General features: G+C 37.3%; 1 protein-coding gene across 2 annotated transcripts in view; it reads right to left on the minus strand.

The window, feature by feature from the left end:
• The window catches only part of Hmcn1 (hemicentin 1), a 385,362-nt gene that overhangs the window by 179,901 nt on the left and 189,076 nt on the right, over positions 1-16,385 (minus strand). For both annotated transcript variants that reach the window (XM_027934946.2, XM_071600213.1), the window contains 4 exons: positions 10,105-10,299; positions 8,836-8,931; positions 7,422-7,549; positions 6,190-6,334 (listed from right to left, as the gene is read on the minus strand). In XM_027934946.2, the coding sequence (XP_027790747.2) occupies positions 6,190-6,334; positions 7,422-7,549; positions 8,836-8,931; positions 10,105-10,299 (564 nt within the window). The remainder of the gene's footprint in view (positions 1-6,189; positions 6,335-7,421; positions 7,550-8,835; positions 8,932-10,104; positions 10,300-16,385) is intronic.

The raw sequence follows: 16,385 nt of genomic DNA on the forward strand, positions 1-16,385 counted from the left end.
GTGGTGAATAACATTTATTGATTTCTGTATATTGAACCAGCCTTGCATCCCAGGGATGAATCCTACTTGATCATGGTGCACAATTTTTTTGATATGTTTTTGTATCCGATTCGCCAGAATTTTATTGAGGATTTTTGCATCTAGGTTCATTAGAGATATTGGTCTGTAGTTTTCTTTCTTTGAAGTGTCTTTGTCTGGTTTAGGTATCAGGGTGATGTTGGCCTCGTAGAATGAATTTGGAAGTTCTCCCTCTTTTTCTATTTCCCGAAGTAGCTTGAAAAGTATTGGTATTAGTTCCTCTTTAAAGGTTTTGTAAAACTCTGCTGTATACCCATGCGGTCCTGGGCTTTTCTTAGTTGGTAGTCTTTTGATGGTTTCTTCTATTTCCTCAATTGATATTGGTCTGTTTAGGTTGTCTATATCCTCCTGACTCAATCTGGGCAGATCATATGACTTAAGAAATTTATCGATGCCTTCACTATCTTCTAATTTATTGGAGTATAAGGATTCAAAATAATTTTTGATTATCTTCTGTATATCTGAGGTGTCTGTTGTGATATTGCCTTTTTCATTCCGTATGTTAGTGATTTGAGTTCTCTCTCTTCTTCTCTTCGCTAGCATGGCTAAGGGTCTGTCGATTTTGTTTATTTTTTCAAAGAACCAACTTTTAGTTTTGTCAATTTTTTTCAATTGTTTCTTTTGTTTTGATTTCATTAATTTCAGCTCTGATTTTAATTATTTCTTGCCTTCTACTTCTTTTGCTGTTGTTTTACTCTTCTTTTTCTAGGATTTTGAGATGAAGTATGAGATCATTTATTTGTTGGTTTTTTCTTTTTTTAAGGAACGAACTCCAAGCAATGAATTTTCCTCTTAGAACTGCTTTCAATGTGTCCCATAGATTCCGATATGTTGTGTCAGTGTTTTCATTAATCTCTAAGAATTTTTTAATTTCCTCCTTGATGTCTTCTATAACCCATTGATCATTCAGTAACCTATTGTTCATTCTCCAAGTGATGTATTCTTTTTCCTTCCTTCTTTTATCGTTGATTTTCAGTTCCATTCCATTATGATCAGATAGGATGCATGGTATTATCTCTACTCCTTTGTATTGTCTAAGAGTTTCCCTGTGACATAATATATGATCTATTTTTGAGAAGGATCCATGTGCTGCTGAGAAAAAAGTGTAACTGCTTGATGTTGGGTGGTATATTCTATATATGTCAATTAAGCCTAGGTTATTAATTGTGTTATTGAGTTCTATAGTTTCCTTATTCAACTTTTGTTTGGAAGATCTGTCCAGTGGCGAGAGAGGTGTGTTGAAGTCTCCCATGATTATTGTATGGTGGTCTATTAGACTCTTGAACTTGAGAAGAGTTTGTTTGATGAACATAGCTGCACCATTGTTTGGGGCATATATATTTATGATTGTTATGTCTTGTTGGTGTATGTTTCCCTTAAGCAGTATGTAGTGTCCCTCTTTATCCCTTTTGATTAACTTTGGCTTGAAATCTATTTTATTTGATATGAGTATGGACACTCCTGCTTGTTTCCGAAGTCCATATGAGTGATATGATTTTTCCCAACCTTTCACCTTCAGCCTATGTATGTCTTTTCCTATCAAATGTGTCTCCTGTAGGCAGCATATTGTTGGGTCTTGTTTTGTGATCCATTCTACTAGCCTGTGTCTCTTGATTGGTGAGTTTAAGCCATTAACATTTAGGGTTATTATTGAGATATGGGTTGTTCTTGCAGCCATATTTGTTTATTTATGTTACTAAACATGGTTTGTTTTCCTCTTTGATTATTTTTCCCCCCTTTACTGTCCTACCTCCCACTGTTGGTTTTCATTGTTATTTTCCATTTCCTCATCCTGTCATGTTTTGCCAAGGATGTTTAGAAGAGATGGTTTTCTAGCTGCAAATTCTTTTAACTTTTGTTTATCGTGGAAGGTTTTAATTTCATCTTCCATCTTGAAGCTTAATTTCGCTGGAAACACAATTCTTGGTTGGAACCCATTTTCTTTCAGTGTTTGAAATATGTTATTCCAGGATCTTCTAGCTTTCAGGGTCTGTGTTGAAAGATCAGCTGTTATCCTGATTGGCTTACCCCTAAATGTGATCTGCTTCCTTTCTCTTGTAGCTTTTAAAATTCTCTCCTTCTTCTGTACGTTGGGCATCTTCATTATAATGTGTCTAGGTGTGGATCTCTTATGATTTTGCACATTCGGCGTCCTGTAGGCTTCTAGGATTTGGGATTCTGTCTCATTCTTCAAGTCTGGGAAGTTTTCTCGTATTATTTCATTGAATAGATTGCTCATTCCTTTGGTTTGAAACTCTGTCCCTTCCTGTATCCCAATGACTCTTAAATTTGGTCTCTTGATGTTATCCCATATTTCTTGGATGTTCTGCTCATGGTTTCTTAACATTCTTGCTGAGCTGTCTATGTTCTTTTAAAGTTGAAATACTTTATCTTCATTGTCTGATGTTCTATCTTCTAAGTGTTCTACTCTGCTGGTAGTATTCTCAATTGAGTTTTTAAGTTGGTTTATTGCTTCCTGCATTTCTAGGATTTCTGTTTGTTTTTTATAACCTCTATCTCCCTGTATAGTTGATCTTTTGCTTCTTGGATATGTTTATGTAATTCATTGTTGAAGTGATCTTTCATTGTCTGATTTTGCTGTCTGATGTCTTCCTTGAGACTCCAGATCATCTGAAGCATGTATATCCTGAATTATTTATCTGACATTCCATCTGCTGCAGCTATTACCTCTTCTAAAGTTGAGTTGACCTGCATTGCTTGTGGTCCTTTCTTTCCTTGTCTCTTCATACCGTTCGCATTCCTTTCTACTTGGTGAAACTGTTGTGCTATTGAATTTTCCCCCTATATATTTATATTGCTCTTGTATAGTTGCAAAGTCTCCCTCGCAGGCGTGGGCGGCAGCTCTGCCCCTCCTCCAATTGGGGCAATGTGCCTACCACACCAGCAGGCCACTGGGCCTGCTCTGCCGGTTGGTAGCAGGTCCGCCTACCTTGCAGGCGCGGGCGGCGGCTCTGTCCCTCTGCGGGCCGCTAGGCTTGTTCTGTCGGTGGTCGCAGTTCTGCCTACTTTGCAGGCGCAGGCAGCGGCACTGCCCCTCTGCAGGCCTCTGGGGCTGTTCTGCCAGTGGGTCGCAGGTCCGCCTACCTTGCAGGTGCGGGGGGCGGGGCGGCTCTACCCTTCCTCAGGCCACTGGGCCTGTTCTGTCTGTCGGTTGCAGGACTGGCCTGTTCTGATGGTGGTCACAGTTCCATCTACCTTGCAGGCGCGAGGGGAGGGGGCGGCTCTGCCTCTCAGCAGGCCGCTGCTCCTCTTCTGCCGGTGGGTCGCAGGCCCGCCTACCTTGCAGGAGTGATTGGAAGCTCTGTCCCGCCGCGGGCCACTGGGCCTTTTCTGTTGGTGGTCACAGTTCCGCCTACCTGGCAGGCGCGGGGGGTGGGGGGCGGCTCTGCCCCTCAGCAGGCCGCTGGGCCTGCTCTGTGGGTGGTCACAGTTCTGTCTACCTTGCCGGTGAGGGGGAGGGGGCGGCTCTGCCTCTCAGCAGGCCGCTGCTCCTCTTCTGCCGGTGGGTCGCAGACCCGCCTACCTTGCAGGAGTGATTGGAAGCTCTGTCCCGCCGAGGGCCACTGGGCCTTTAACAAATATCTTTGATCATTGCCCATTACCCATTAAGCTGAAGTGAGCTGATAAGCCCATCTCCAGAGAAATGGGCTGTTTCTCTACCATATGAATTATCTGTTTATCCACAAGAGTCACCTAGTGGGTTACTAAATTTCACCTCGGTGGAAAAGAATTCATTTTCTTAAAAGGTTCAACAGGAAAACTTGAGAGACCTTAGAAGTTTACATTTAAAACTCTAAAATACAGGATGATAACGTCAGTATTTTTCAGTAAAAAGAACAGCATACCTTTGTCTTTAGAAAGCAACTGAAGAATTAGCATTACGTGAGTAGAAGGAAAAGGAAAAGGAAGAATATTAATCACTCCCTCCTGGGTGAATAAACAATTCATCAGAACCAACTCATTCATACAGAAGTGATCCATACCCAGTGTTCTGAAAACAATGATTTTTCTTAAAGAAGCTTCTATGCTTGCTATATTCCAGATACTTCCTTTGCATCTTCTGGGAAGATGTGAGTGGCACTGCTCCCTGGAGCTCAGTCACTCACAGTGTCTTTTGCTTCAAATCAAAGTTTTCCAGATCTGTCATGCTACCCTAGAATAGAGCTTTGCTAGAACAGGAGGTACCAGAGACTTCAGTGTAAAAATTCCTTGGAAGGATTAAGTTAGCTATACTATTATTCATATTTTCCTATGGCTGGGATTATTCTTTAGATAATTTCTTCTTAAAGAACTGGCAGTAAAACTTCAGCCCTGAAAAAGAATGCCAGGCTACTCACTAAAGCAAGAAATTTAATTTCCAGAATCATGATGGAATATTCAACTTTCAAACGTACTGTCAATTTGGGGCCAATGTGGAGTAAGCCGTTATTTTAACTCCGTATTAAATTTGACAATAAAAATGAAAAGTAGCAAATTTAGGCCAGTCTTGAAATCTGATGACATATGGGTATGGAAGAAGCTTCTTTCCAGATTGTCAATCTACATAAATCAATATGACAATTAAGCTGTTTTGTCATTTTACTTTGCATTTATGTTTGCATCCACCCATTCATTCTTTTAAGAATTAGTCGAGAACCATGAACATTCTTCAGAGTGGAGAGGTGGAATGATGGAAGAATGCCCTGCTAATGATCATAAAGGTGGTATGAAGAAGCTGCTGCGGTGTATCACATCCATTGGTTAAATGATTGCAAGGTTTAGTGGATGCCAAGGAGATGGGTTGATTTTTCAACCTTGTGGACTAAATTAGTAGCCCATTTTGGACCGCAATAGATGAACATCTGCTATGAAATGAATTCTAAACTTTAAATTATTAAAATTTTTTGCATCATTATAAACCACATCGTTGATCTATACATCTTCTCACCTTTCTGATCTAGCAGAACTTACACTATCACTCTTTCACTCAAGTGACATTTGGCTTCTGAATCCTTCTCAACACAATATTCTTGGCAATCACTAAGAAGCTAAAGGGAGATGATATGAGGGCATTCTTACACTAAATTCTTACACTAACCCATAAGCACCCTCAAGGAAATCTATGGTCTGTTCTTTAAAAATGGTTACAAAACATCCCATCTGCCATTATACATTTACTCTTTTAAGTCACTTTAATATTTCTTCAAATAATATTTCTTTAAGAACATCTCAGGTGAGGTTAGTGGATAGTTGTATAAAACTGAGAGAGAAGGAGAGAAACAGTCAAAAAAGAAGATGTTCTGCATGCACTGAAAATTTCAGACCAAGCAAAACTTGGAAACTACTGGATTCCAGAATTTGTTTTAAATAAAGACTGAGTCAACTACTGAAATTAAGTATCTGTGCAACTTTCTTCCCCATGATATTCAGCCTTGTTTACAAATCTATTTTAATACTACCTTTTTTATTTTTTTCAAGAAAAGCACTGTGGTAAAGTTTTTAAAGAAAATATGCAAAAAAAGTCATGGTAATTTCTTACACGATTAAGTAGTTCCTTATTTACTGGGATTTAAAACAACTGGCAACTGCTAGTCATGGATGGGAAAAGGCTGCCTCTGGATTTTCTTATTTGTGACCTTTGTTCTTTAACATGCAAGAAGATTGTTTGGTGTATATGAGGTGACCTTTAGAAAAGCTTAGGTCATCTCTAGCTCAAACACAAAGGGGTCATTAGGAAGGACATGCTTGTTGCACAACTGCCCCCACCCCAAATAGGCAATCTGGATGTAAAACACATTCAGTTTGCCTGAAATTAAGATGCATTTTTAAGCATAATTCTCTAAAAGCGCAGCTCACTTTTATCAATTAAGCAAACCACTTACAAAAGCCCTTGGCCAGAGTCAGCTGATGACTCCCAAGAATGTCATTTTGTGTACACAAGAGAGGGAAATCTGGAAATAGTATTAACAATGTAGATATTGTTTAAGAAATATAAAATAACAACTAAGAGATATCTACTTCTTGTAATTAGAGGCACAGAATTATTTGATTAAAACATATGAGCCCAGCTTTGCACAAAGTTTGAAAATGATTACATGGGGTCTGTCTTACCATGCACAACCACAGAGGTAGTCTTATTATTGGCTCCAGCAACGTTACTGGCCACACAAGTATATTCGCCCCCATCTTGAAGTCGGACTCTTTCAATATGGAGGCTCCCATCGCTGCGCACACTGATGTAAGGATTTTGGACCAGCTTACAGGAATACAAAAAGTCATGTTTAATTTACAAAGGAAGGATTTGTCTGAGCCCAAACCATATCTGCTCTTTTTTTCCAACTGGGTTATTAAATATTTTATAAAACAACACAATATTTCAGTACCATTAATTTAAAAATAAGGAACATAAAAATGTTACTGAGAGTGTATCAATTGCATTTAATCTTCATTTGCCTGCAAAACCTTGTCAGCTGAGGGATGAAAATATTATTGGAGAGTGGGTAACATAGGAATATTATTGGAGAATGGATAACATAGTAATTATGCCAGAGAAGGCCATGTTTTCAGTTAAGAATTATCACCTCTGTATCTGTACCATTTATGCAAATTGTACACTGGATATGTTAATACTCAACTAGAATTATCCTATGAGGGCATTTATGTGTAAGTGAGGTATATTAATTTTCTCAAGTTTTCAAGCAAATATGAACAGTTTTACAACTTCCATGAAATGAATTCTTTTCTAAAAAGTACTAGAAGGAGAAAGTGAGTCTCAATACTCTAGAAATGGGAGGGAAAATGCACTGAACTTGATTAACATGTATTGCCAAAGTTAGCATGTTCACAGAAAAAAAATTGTGGAATTGTATGAAATTTCTACATCCTATCAGAATCAAAAGTTATACACAAAAAATGATACACTGCAGGTCTACATTCTTAACTAGTTCATGATAATGTTTGAAGTTAATCATAAGAAAGATTACTATGTAAAATGAAAGAATTTTATGGGAATTTTACATTTTATAACATATTCCAAAGAAGGGTGTAAAATATTTAAATGCTATGAAAACGATATGAACTTCCATTTTTACATATTCTAAAAGGAATTTATCAGTGACACTGAACTTAATGTAAAATTATAAAATCACACCATTGATTATTTCTTCAGTTTCTTAATCCCCCAATAATGAATGATAGAAACATGTTAACTATAAAGAAATGTTTTGGTACACTTATAAATAATTTTTGCAGATTTAGTCAATTGATATTTCAGTAGTTGGAATACATTACTCCTTATTCAAGAAAATTACAACTATAATTGCACACATTTAAAATGCTCTTACCATGGCCGAATTCTTAATCCACCGACGCTCTGGAATGGGATTTCCAGCCAGCAGAGTACAAGGCAAAGTAAGCTGCTGTCCTTCAATAACATTGGCCACAGAGGGGCTGATTCCGATAAGAGGAGCAACTATGTCAGAGACAGTACAGGCGTTTTCAACTCCATGGCACTCAAAGAAGGGCAAACTACTTTATTGGCCCAAATGACCTCTAGTTAATCTATAAAAATTTGAGCTTTCAGGAACAACATTCTTAAATGAAAATAAGCATTGATTCAATAAGAAAATTGAAATCAATTCCTTCTAAGCAGAGGGAATGGCAAATGGATAGGTAATTTTACAGAAGTAAAGAAAATCAATGTGAATGTCTACTGCCAGAAATGTCATGGCAAGAGACCTGCAGTGTGTCTAGCAGACAGATGGAGAGTGACAAAAGCAGTTGTGAAGGGAAAAGTGGAATCATCAGAATGATTTTTGATAAATATTTATCCCAAAATTGAGACTAGACTTGAAGGAGGGGGAACAATCAGGAGGCTGTTATAATCGTTCGAGTACATAGAACAGTGGACTCTCTGAGATGGAACAGAAAAGAGGCCCTGGAAATGTGTCCTTTCTTAGAAACCAATGAATAAGTTTAATGTAAACCAAAACAAAATCCTTAAGTGATTTTAATTGGAAAATTTAGGTATATGCAGACAAATGAAGAAAGACACATGAAGAAAAATTTATAAAAGTTTATTAATGAGGGCTGGGGTCCTAGTGCAGTGGTAGAGTGTTTGCCCGGCATGTGTGAGGCACTGGGTTCAATTCTCAGCACTGCATATAGATAAATAAAATAAAGGTCCATTGACAACTAAAAAGAAATATTTTTAAAAAGGTTATTAATGAGAAAATGCATTGACATTTAAAAATCATATTGAAAGCTACTAAACAATGTAGTATTGAGGTACAAAATAATTATACAGATAAAGGAATACAAACTCAGTGTATAATCAAATAGGTATGTATTTTAATCAATAAATGATATTGAGTCAAATGTCTGACCACTGGAAATAAACTACATTCTGTTTTTACTTCACATCATACACACATATAATTCTTCATGGACTAGAATGATAAAACAGATAACCAGAAAAGGGGTGTGTGTGTGTGTGTGTGTGTGTGTGTATGTGTGTGTGTGCTTTCTCACAATTAGCCTTAAACTAATTTATTTAAATTGACCTTCATTTTTTGAAATGGAAAATGAGGAGTTTGGAACAATAAGGTTACTTGCCAGTCTCACATTCTATGAAATGGAGTAGAGGATAAAATTCTAGTCTAGTAATCAGGTCTTTCTCTAGTTCAAAAATAAATAAATAAATAAAAGTGGCATAGGCGAAAGATGATGCAGTGAAGGAAGTCAATTAATTGATCTTACCAAGTCCTGTCACTGTTATCGTTGCCTGCGACTGGATCTTTCCAAACTGGTTTTCAGCCTCACAAATATAGGTTCCTTTATCACTTGCCCATAAGTCTGAAAAGAAGAACTCATTTATTCATCCAATACCATCTCGGAAGCCTTAACTGTGTGACAGGCACAGTGCTGAGACCTATGGCTGAGAAGTATGCTACTGTAATCCATAGTTCCCATTGTGAAGGAGGATAGAGAGAGGAATAAGCAATCATCCCACAGCGTGAAAATGCTTAAAGAGGTTCAAACAATGAGCCATGGAAACACAGAGACAGGAGTGACTGCATGTGGGAGACATAGAGAAAGATTCACATCAATGGTCATACCTGAGCTACACCTCAAAGAGTGGATGGATGAGAGAAAGGACAGTCCAAACCACATGCAAAAGCATGGTTTGAAAAATCAAGTTCTGCTCAAAGAATGGAAAGCTGCACCACCAAATGGACCCTACAGCAACACCAACTGGGGGGCAATTGGAAAGGTTGCAGAAGGGATTGTTTTAGTGGGACCAGTTATTAGCAGAGTCTACTTGCATTTGATAGAGTCAAACTAGAGAGGCAAAACATGGGGCATTTTCACTAGAAGAACAATTACCCCAATCCCACAGGAATTTTAAAGGTCCAACCAGAAATTCATGGATTTCGTCTTATAATGACATGAACCTGACTCTGTTGAAGCAGAAGAAAAAAACTTCAGTGAAAATTGTTCACCATTGAAGAAATTCACTTTGCCAGCTTGAAGTTTGGGAGTCACTTATCCCCTGTAAGGGTCTGCATTTGGGCTGTTGAATTTGTGATGATAGTATGTAAGCATGTACATCATGCGGACATTGTCAGGGCATTTGTATACTGACATACATATTACTTTAATATGGGTTACTTTTCCTTACTTTTCTTTTGTACTACATGTTGAATATTAAAATAATTTTCATTATGTAGGTAGAACAAATACATGATTTTTTTCAAGATAATAAAATTTGTTACAAAACACTTGGAATTAATGACAATATTGGGGACAATCAGGGTGGGGACTACTTAGCTTCAGGTTGTTGGGTGGTTCGGAGGCTGAAGCCGAAACCTTATAGAGTATGGTTTTTATTTTGTGAGCAATAGGGAAGACTTTAAATACGGCCATGATTATAATCTTGTAAATATTCTAACCAAAACAAGTAGAGCTTAATTGATCGATGAGATAGAAACATACTTATTTGTAGAAAATATATTTCCTTTAACCTACTTAAGATAAAGAGAGCTCCTGTTCTTAGTTGGCTGATGGAGCTAACTGAAAAAGGTCTTGAAAAAATTGGCATGTTGTCCAGTCTTTGCCATTTGATCCTTGGTTCGGGATAACCCTGAACATAACAGGGTAATGTCACATTTGAGCCAATTTCCATAGACACATCGGCAGGTTCTTGTATGAAAACTGGAGGTGCTAGAAGTTATTAAAAACAAACAAAAAGTCATTATTACAGTATATAAGAACATTAAATAGAAACTTTATTAAGTTGTCAACACACTGAATTTCAATCAAATCATTATTTATAAAATATTGTAAATTTACCCTTTAATCAATCCTTTCTGATATAAAAATAGCCTTGATATTTGATATAAAAATTTGCTTTATAACTGAATGGAGATAACCAGAAGTTCAACGATTTCCTTAAAGCAATTGATGATGTAGAGAATTGAAACCCAGATCACCTTAAATAAAGAGAATCTTTCATTTTAGAACTTTGTTTTTCAATTTTATGTTATGTTGCCTAAACTTGAAAACTTTCTTGTAAATAAATGGGCCATGTAATGTAATATTTTTGATACTTTACAAAATTTACTCCTTGTTACTGAATTTTAAATGAACTTGATTTATACCAGAGGTTTTCTTTATTAATCACTATCTGACAAGCTAATGGTATTTACTCCTAAGTTACATTCTTATCCCATATCCTATTCTTGTTCCTCATATCTCATATGCTCGAGTTAGAGAAATCTGAGAACCAGTAATACAAATCAAGGTCACAGAACAGAGCATTTGATAAAGGCAGAATAGAGAATGCTTAACAATTCAGAAATTATAAAATTATTGATAAAAGGCTGCAGATATCTGCTTAATCCAGATAACTGCAGAAGCTGAGAGGAAGAGACAGAAATACATCGGAGGCACACCTTGTAAAACACAGAATGCAAAACACACCCCACCACTGGCAAGAACAAAGAGACGAGGCTTTCAACGTGGCCCAGAAACTTGTGAATAATGTCTAGAGGCATCAGGCAAAGAGAAATACAAGGAGCCCAACTGCAAGCAATGGAAGAAACCTGTTCAGGAAGATTCTAAGAAGTCCTCTAGGGATGGCTCCTGAAAAAGTCAAGGTGAAATCCTGGATAGAAATTATGGTAACTATCACTTTCAGAGCCAAGAGTTTTGTTAAGTGATTGAATGAAATATTCCATTCAATCTTCAAGATCTCTCTCTTGGGTTTTCCTATTACTAATAGTAAAAGGTTTCACACTAATTTTAGAGATGAAGGAACTGAACCGAGTTAATTGACCAAGTGTCACATGGAGTTGAATGACGGAATAGGATTAAAAACCAATTCCAACTTCTGAACCACAATCCTTTGTCATTTTATCAGCCTCCCCTCCACTAGGAGTTCTAGTAATTGCTCAGAGTCATTCTGTTTCATGAAAATGACTGTAGTGATCCCTCCTTTCCTTCTTATGGGACTTCTGGGTCATGGATGTACATCTGTCTCCCAAGCAACACTAGTGCTTTTTTAGCCTGGGTGAAAGGACCTCCTCTAACTCCACAACCAAATCCTACCTCTGGGGCAATCAGCACTTCTTATTCTTCTCCAAACAGACTGACCTTTCTGGTACTGGTACCTATTTAATTATCACCTCCCCGCCCCCAAATGTAATGTCTGCTGTTGATCTCCAACTAGCTCAGAAGGGCTCTCCTCTGTGATGCCATCTCTTACCATGGACATGATTTCTTCCTCAAGTTTCAGACAACTTGCTCTCTACTCTTCTCATAGCATTTGCCATATTTAGCCTATTAGACTGTATGTTTGTCTTTTCCCTAGAAAGTTGATATTTGCCACCATATTCTATCTTTAACAACAACTAGCATAGTACTGTGGACATTATACCTGGCCACTAGATATTTGTGAATGAATTACTGAATCAATATGAAAAAAACTTAATAATCCAGTCTGTGTGTGTATGTGTGTATGCGTGCGAGCATGTATATCTATCTATCTATCTATCTATATGATGAAAACCTTGACCCACTACATTTGAACTTTCATTTTTTGAAGGAAACACGACAATTTCAGAAGGCTTCTTGTTTGTTTATCTATTGAATCTAAACAAATTTCAACTAAATACCACAACTGAATAAGATGTTTTTATAAAAAGAAGTGGCATATCTGATTTTAGATTTTTCTTAATCTATGTATTTAGGAGTTTGAATTATATAAGTAATAGGCAAAATTCAAACATGGTTTATGAAGTAGCTCATTGCTTGCTCATCCTAAGTTTCTAATACTTAGTTCATTTATTATAGATCAGGGACTTTTCTCTAAAATATGAAGGCTAAAGTCTAAAGGTCTCAAGATATGTTAGGGTTGGAGATCAAGCAGGTAAATACAGTGAGGGGCAGAAAATAAGTTCCAAAATAGCAAAAAAAAAAAAAAAAAAAAATACGCAGAAGCCTGGGATCAACCATGTATTTGGGGGAAAGCCCAGTTTACTGACACATTAGGACATTGGCATTGGTGAAAAGGGAGTTAAGCTAGAATGTTCCAAAATAAGGGGAAAAAAACTGGAGTAAAAAAGGATCTGCAAGGATCAAGTTATGCCACAAAACTCAGTCAAGATAGAGAAATCTTCCATTTTGAAGCAGCTTTGGGAACAGCATCAGGTACAAGATAAGCCCAAGCACGAGGTGAGGGAATTCGGGCACTGGTGTCAGAAAACAAGTCAAAGGAGAAGACCAGGCACTGGGTAAGCCCCAGAGATAGCATCAATGATGAGTAAGCCTCAAAAATGAAGCAACCCCTGACTCAGCCAAGAAGCCTCTTCATTACTTCCCACTCCTGAGGGTGGCCAACATGGCCCCCAGTGAGTTATGTTGGAGGAATGGCAGACAGATTAATGAACAGCAGGAAGAGCAGAACTGAGAGCCCTATAGTAGGTGGGAATTATCCAGAGGAGGCCGTGTTGCTCATGGGGTTCAGAACCCACTCAGGGGTTTCCAATGCCAGTTCCACTATTGCTCAGTCTGTCAGCTTAGAAAAATCATTTTACCTTCTCCAATTTAAGTTTCCCCAAAAGGGGGAATAATAACATTTCCTATCTCAAGTTGTTAAGGAGAGAATCTTTATTAACCATTTAGCACATAATAATCATCCAAGTATAAACTATCTAGTCTGCTAGGATAATGTGGTAATAATCCTCTGTGGTCCCCAAAATATGTATATGCCTGCTCCTTTAGATCTGCACGGTGGTAATGCCACAGTAGAGCTCATGGTCACTCACAGATACAGCTGTGTTCACACAGTATATTGAAAATATAAAAATCCAAAATGGATGGGTCATCTTGCTCTAAAAGTTATTCCTTAAAATGATTCTAGTTCCCTTAGAGACAATTAAATAGATATTCCCTCTACAGCAACTCTGGAATTATGTCAGTCTGAGATTTTCTTTCCTAAAATGACTAGAGACATTGTTTTGCTTCTACCAAACCACAAAACACGAAACCACAGTCTAAGACTAAAACCCTGTGTGGTGTGGAATGCTAGAAATCAAGCCGCTGCCAGGCCAACTTCTCATCTGATGTAGTCAATCCTCCATCCTTCCAAATGACTTCACAAGGCACAGCCCCATCTTACAAAGGCCAAAAAGCAGTGCTAACCTTCCCTGTTGACCTGCTGTGTCCATAACTTAAAGCCATGATACTAAGAAATAAGAAAGGGTTGACTTCTCATAAGAAGTTAGAACTTATGAATAATATTAAACAGTTTTTATTATTTTTTTTATCTAGTATTGTTGATGTGAGGTAACAGGCCTACAAAAACAATCCAAAAGCCCAAATAGCTACATGATATGGATAAAAACATGTTTTTCTTCTTAAGTCACACACTACTTAAATTTACGCCCAACAGTTTTGGAATTCTAATGAATAATTTTATGCACTACTAAGCTTCACACTAGCTTTCCTTCAGCCCTTTCTAAAAAGAAGTCAAGTTGAAACAGTGACTTTCATATTAAAAGTCCAATGCTTAATCTGAATTACTATGCCACTATCACTTAGGCATTTCTGTACTATGACTCAGAGAATCCAAATGACCACTTCTTTACTGATGAAGTTAATATTCATGCATATATGCTACCCAGGCAGTTTCAGCAGCAATGACTGCAATGAAAGACAACATGGGTGAAAATACTTCATCTCATCTTTCTAATTCACCTATGAGGTAGGTACTATTTATCTCCTTATTTTATACATAAGGAAAGACAAGCAGATGACCCATTCTCTTTTCATTTTTTTTTAAATAATAGGGATCGAACCCCAGGATTAACCACTGACCAACATTCCTGGCCCCTTCAGTCTTTTGTTGTTGTTGTTGTTGTTGTTTCTTTCTTTTGAGACAGGGTCATTCTAAATTCTAGGGGCTCACTAAGTTGCTGAGGCTGGCTTTGAACTTGCATTCTCCTGCCTCAGCCTTCTGAGTAGCTGGAATTAAAAGCATGCTCCATTCTCTTAACCACTATATGAACTGTGAGAGAAGTTTTGTAGGTAGTGTGTTTGCCTTTTGAAACTACAGTGGTTGCTACTGCTAGAGTTTGTGTGGTTCTTGGCAAGTATATCCTCAATTTCCTGAATATGTAACAATGCCCCTTAGGAGCAGACAAGGTCTAATCAACCTCTATAAGCTATAATAGGACTTAATGGTGAGTAAGAAAAAAGTTAAGGCAAAAAGAGAAACATAAATGTTTCTCTTTAGTACTAAGTTATTGGGCAATTGCTAGCAACGGTCAAGGTTACAGTAAGCAAATAACTAAGTTTATGCTAGTTGTTCTATCAGGGTAATTACTGGGATAAAATTTGAGAAGTCTATTGTTTTAGAAAGGATCAAGGACACTGAGGATCTTGTATATGAATAAAGATAAAACACAGTTCAGTTCAGTTTACAGAATGAAGCATAAATATGAAATATCAGTTGGGACATTTCCTAACTCAATACAAGCTGCCCAGCACAGGCAGCCCCATCCCTGACATGGTGGATCACTACACAATGGAGAGGACTTGGGAAGTCTAGAAGGTGAAAAATGACCAAGAAGGCAGTAAGTAAGAAGCAAGTGTAAGATTCTCAGACCTTCTATAAACTTTGAAGAGAATAAGGATGTCATCATCTATTCATTGGGAATAATAACTGAGGCTGTCCATTCTTCTAGAAAACTATAAAAATGTTTGGTATATATGAAATATTTGCACAAGAAGGAGGGAGAAGTGGAACTAGAAAATGTTCCACCTGAAATGCTGTAATCAGTGTATTTCTTGGAATTGCAATCTTGTTTCTAAGGTATTTCTCTTATAAATCTCAGAGGTTAGTCATATTAAAACATATGTTGCAGTGCCCTGGACAGATCCTATGGTGGCCTTTGTGGTCATTTCCAACTTTGTCGATTCTTCCCCAAGAGCATAATCACCAAGAATGAAGAGTGTTCATTCACCAGACAGCCCAGGGGTCAGGGGATCATAAAAATTCCCAGGAGGACAAACTTTAGTTTGCATGAAGTAAAATATCAAGCATCCAGGGCCTTAATTTTCATTTAAAAACTTAGAACTAAATGTTTTTTTTTAATGCACTTTCTTAATTTATGTTTTAAAAAAAGTTTCGGCATGAAAATCATTATATATTGAATAATTGAACATATAAAATATGACATTTCTTAAAATTATAAGTTTTAAGAGATACAAATGCTTAATTATCTGTGAAAATTAAGCTGCCAGGTTCTTTTCTATGTAAAACGAGTTCTGTTTTATTTCAAATTTTACCATATTGTGTAGAATTTTTTTTTGAAAATGTGCAACAGACAAAGGAGGAGGAAGAAACAAACTTCTTGAGTAACTCAAAGATTGTTGTCATGCACCACATTATAATGAGTGACAATTATTTGTAGTCAGTACTTTTTTTAATACACTGGGGGCTAATTGCCAGTGAATTAAAAAATAATAATAAGGTAAAGGACCATCTGCTACCTTTCTGTCATCAACATTTCCAAATTATGGTCCAGGGACAAAGCCTAATTTCTGGCCTCCAGATGTTAATACTTAGGAATCTGATGGCAGAATGGATGACTTCTGATAGGAAAATGATATACTAGAATCTGGATTCTCTGAAGTCAGGTAACTTGAGTTCAAATATCCTGGCTCAGCTTCTCCCTAGCTCTGTCAGCCTGATCAAGATGCTTACTCTCCCAAGTTTCAGTGTCCTTAATCTATATAATAGACAA

This window comes from Marmota flaviventris, chromosome 12 (genome assembly GCF_047511675.1).
Source record: "Marmota flaviventris isolate mMarFla1 chromosome 12, mMarFla1.hap1, whole genome shotgun sequence".
NCBI lineage: Eukaryota > Metazoa > Chordata > Mammalia > Rodentia > Sciuridae > Marmota > Marmota flaviventris.